The 3414-nt window shown below is 37.7% G+C and overlaps 1 protein-coding gene across 1 annotated transcript in view; it reads left to right on the top strand.

Annotated features, from left to right (window-relative positions):
• LOC106873488 (serum paraoxonase/lactonase 3) overlaps nt 1-3414 on the top strand; it is a 24081-nt gene that overhangs the window by 2140 nt on the left and 18527 nt on the right. Inside the window, exon 2 of the mRNA XM_052965626.1 lies at nt 1782-1887. Within this exon, the coding sequence (XP_052821586.1) occupies nt 1782-1887 (106 nt within the window). The remainder of the gene's footprint in view (nt 1-1781; nt 1888-3414) is intronic.

Consider the following 3414-nt stretch of genomic DNA (forward strand, 5'->3'; position numbering starts at 1 on the left):
TATATATATATAGTGAAGGTGTGTGGCTTAGTGGTGAGAGCGTTTGGCTCATGATAGTAAGATCGTGAGTTCAATTCCTGGCAACTCATTGTGTCCTTGAGCAAGACACTTTATTTCACTTTGCTCCAGTCTAACTCAGCTGGCAAAAATGAGTAGTACCTATATTTCAAAAGGCCAGTCTTGTCACACTGTATCTCTCTGAGAACTATGTGCAGGGTACACGTGTCTTTGGAGTGCTCATCCACTTGCACATTAATTTCATGAGCAAGCTGTTCCATTGATCATATCAGCTGGGACCCTTATCGTCATAACCGATGGAGTGCTCCTTCTCCTCATTATATGAGGTCCTATATAAACAAACTGACTGCCTTAACCCTTTGGTATTCAGATTACCCTGTCAAATATAAGGCCTATTTATTCATATTGTTTGAAATTAATCATGTATAATTTTAGAGCTCAGAGATTTCAATGATGTGATTGTTTATTCTTAGAATGACATTGTAAGATAGGTGTGAGATGCTGGATCTGGCCACTTTACACATGGAACAAGTAGAATATTTGGGCCAGATGTGAACTGTTTAAATTCATTGTAGATTCTAAGTGAACCAACAAGACTAGAGTATATTGTTGACGTTCCTGCAGCTGTTACAGCATGAGCGTATAATTTAAACATTATAACACTGCTGGTGATAGAATTAGGAGAGAGACAGCCATGTGGTGGATAATGGAACAGCCTTTAGCTGTAGGGGTTAGTGGTGAATATGAAAATAAACTGGCCTAGAACAGACATGATAGTCACCCAGACTAGGGCTACAAAGGAAGCCATGGCAAGTAGTATGGTGAATGTGTAGCCTCAGTGAAATAGTCATCCATTGACCAGTGATAAAACTTACGTGACTGTGAGTAGCAGATTGAATGACCACAAAAGTTTTCCAATTGACTCAAAAGGCCACAGATTTTGTTTTCTGTTTTCTTGCTGGATGTGGCAAAAGGAGTTGTATGCATTGGTGCTGTTGTATAGCCCTGGATCAACTTGGGTGAACCTATGATCAGAGCCATTCCAAAAGTATTGTGTATTCTGGGATTACATTATCCAAAATGTTTTTGCTTTTCTCTTTTAAGATGGCAGTATGTAATTCATGGGAGATTTGGCTGTTATTTCTAGCAAACCGAGTGATCACATAAAAACTTCCCTTATTGGTTCACATCTATTGTTTATTGGTCACATGTTTTGCCATATTCTGAACGCCTTACTTCCCTGGGTATAGATACATCGAAACTCTGACGCCTGGCAGCTGACTTGGCAGATGCCCATAAAATAATTAACCCTCTTACTAACAATAACTCTGAGCACCTTTTCAAATTCCACCTGTCTAACACCTGTGGACATGTTTACAAAGTCAGAAAACAGCACAGTTCCCATGACTTTCATCAACACTTTTTCACGCTAAGAGTTGCTGAAGTATGGAACAAACTGCCAGCATCAGTTGTTAGTTGTTGGAGAACTGCATGCTTCCTGAGATTTGCCAACACTACACATGATATTCTCCCCTCCATACACACGCAAGCATGTATCTGACTCATACACTGTTCACTTTCCAGACATTTGTACAATACTTCATATGCTTTATACACACTTTTGACAAGTTGTAGTGCACCTGAGCACTGTATACAATCAGTTCATTATTATTATTATTAAGATAGAAGTCAATGAATATTATCATCTTGAAGAGTTATCTTTCTAAATGTAATAAAAATAAATATTTTACTCTATTTTGCAGGTTGTTGTCATCTGGCTGTTGATCTTCTCAGATTTTTCACCATGTATCTAAAGATTGTCCTCATCAGCATTTCAGCCTTGCTTCTCCAACATATATGCGGTTTTATGTAAGTCATAATCATTGTCCATATTTGTATTCATGTGTGCATATGTTTGTGTGTCTGTGTTTGTCCCTCCAACATCGCTTGACAACTGACGCTGGTGTGTTTACATCCCCCGTAACTTAGCAGTTTGGCAAAAGAGACCGATAGAATAAGTACTAGGCTTACAAAGAATAAGTCCTGGGATCGATTTGCTCGACTAAAAGCGGTGCTCTAGCATGGACACAGACAAAGACTGAATCAAGTAAAAGAGTAAAAGAGAAGCCTACTGCATGTGTGTGTGTGTGTGTGTGTGTGTGTGTGTGTGTGCGTGTTTGTTCCCTCTTCACTGCTTGACAACCAATGCTGGTGTGTTTAGGTCCCCGTAACCTAGCAGCTCAGCAAAAGACACTGATAGAATAAGTACTAGGCGTAAAAAAAAAAAAAAGTCCTGGGGTAGATTTGTTTGACTAAAACCCCTTTAAGGCAGTGCTCCAGCATGGCCACAGTCTAATGACTGAAACAAGTAAAGGATAGAAAAATAAAAGATACGATAATAGAAATAGGGGACAAAATGTATCTTTGATAATTAAAACTGATTTAATGGTGAAGAAATGAATGCTGTACATATTACAAGAGATATCATTTATTTACCCTAACCCTGTAAATGATTAACAAGTATTGAGATAACAGATGTATGTGAATAACGCTTCTAAGTCCAGAGTTAGGTGCCAGCTTTAGGTGTTCTGGTAACTTATTGGAACATAGTGTTATGTTACTGTAAGCATTTTCTTATGAGGCTTATCAGGAACCTTTGCTCGAGACACTTACCTCTTGTTTGTTCTGTCTTCTTCTCTTGTAAAAATATATATCTTAAGATCATACACTTCGCTGCTTGTAACTAAACCTGTTCATATTTTTTCACAGCACATAATAGTTTTAAATGTTTTGTTTATTTGATCTTTGTTTTTACATTGGTTTACCCACTTATGACAAATTAAGCCTGCTTTGGAAGCTCATCAAGCGAGAAAGATTAAAAAGAAAGAGAGAAAAGAATCTAGTGGTGTGATAATACTTCAAATGGAGTTATTAATAGTTTGTATGGAGATGGCATTATTTTTCGTTATGAACTTCAATTCTTATTTAAAACTACATGATAATAAACTCTCTTAACCTTATTCAATGTTCTCCTGCTTAATTTTTTTCTCCATAATATAAGCTTTTGAAGATCATAAATTTCTCGATAACATCGGAAAAGTTCAGTTGTCTGCCTTTCCACCGTGGAAAATCGCTCAAAATTTAGATCCATCGCCTCAAGTTCTAGCATAGCAGAATTAATATTCGAGAAAACACTTTTTTGAATTTGATCGTCAATCCAGATTGCCAGCAACTTTTCCATCTCGTGAACGAGACCTTTCCGATGTCTTGTGATGTATGCTTTAAAGCCTGTCAAACTTCTGGCTGCCTCCTTCACTTTAACTTTATCCTTCAAAACAGTAGAGATGGTAGAATGTGCCAGGCCCGTATCGTCTGCGATAGCTCTCACCTTTTTCC

The sequence above is a fragment of the Octopus bimaculoides genome, chromosome 2, assembly GCF_001194135.2.
Source record: "Octopus bimaculoides isolate UCB-OBI-ISO-001 chromosome 2, ASM119413v2, whole genome shotgun sequence".
Taxonomy (NCBI): domain Eukaryota; kingdom Metazoa; phylum Mollusca; class Cephalopoda; order Octopoda; family Octopodidae; genus Octopus; species Octopus bimaculoides.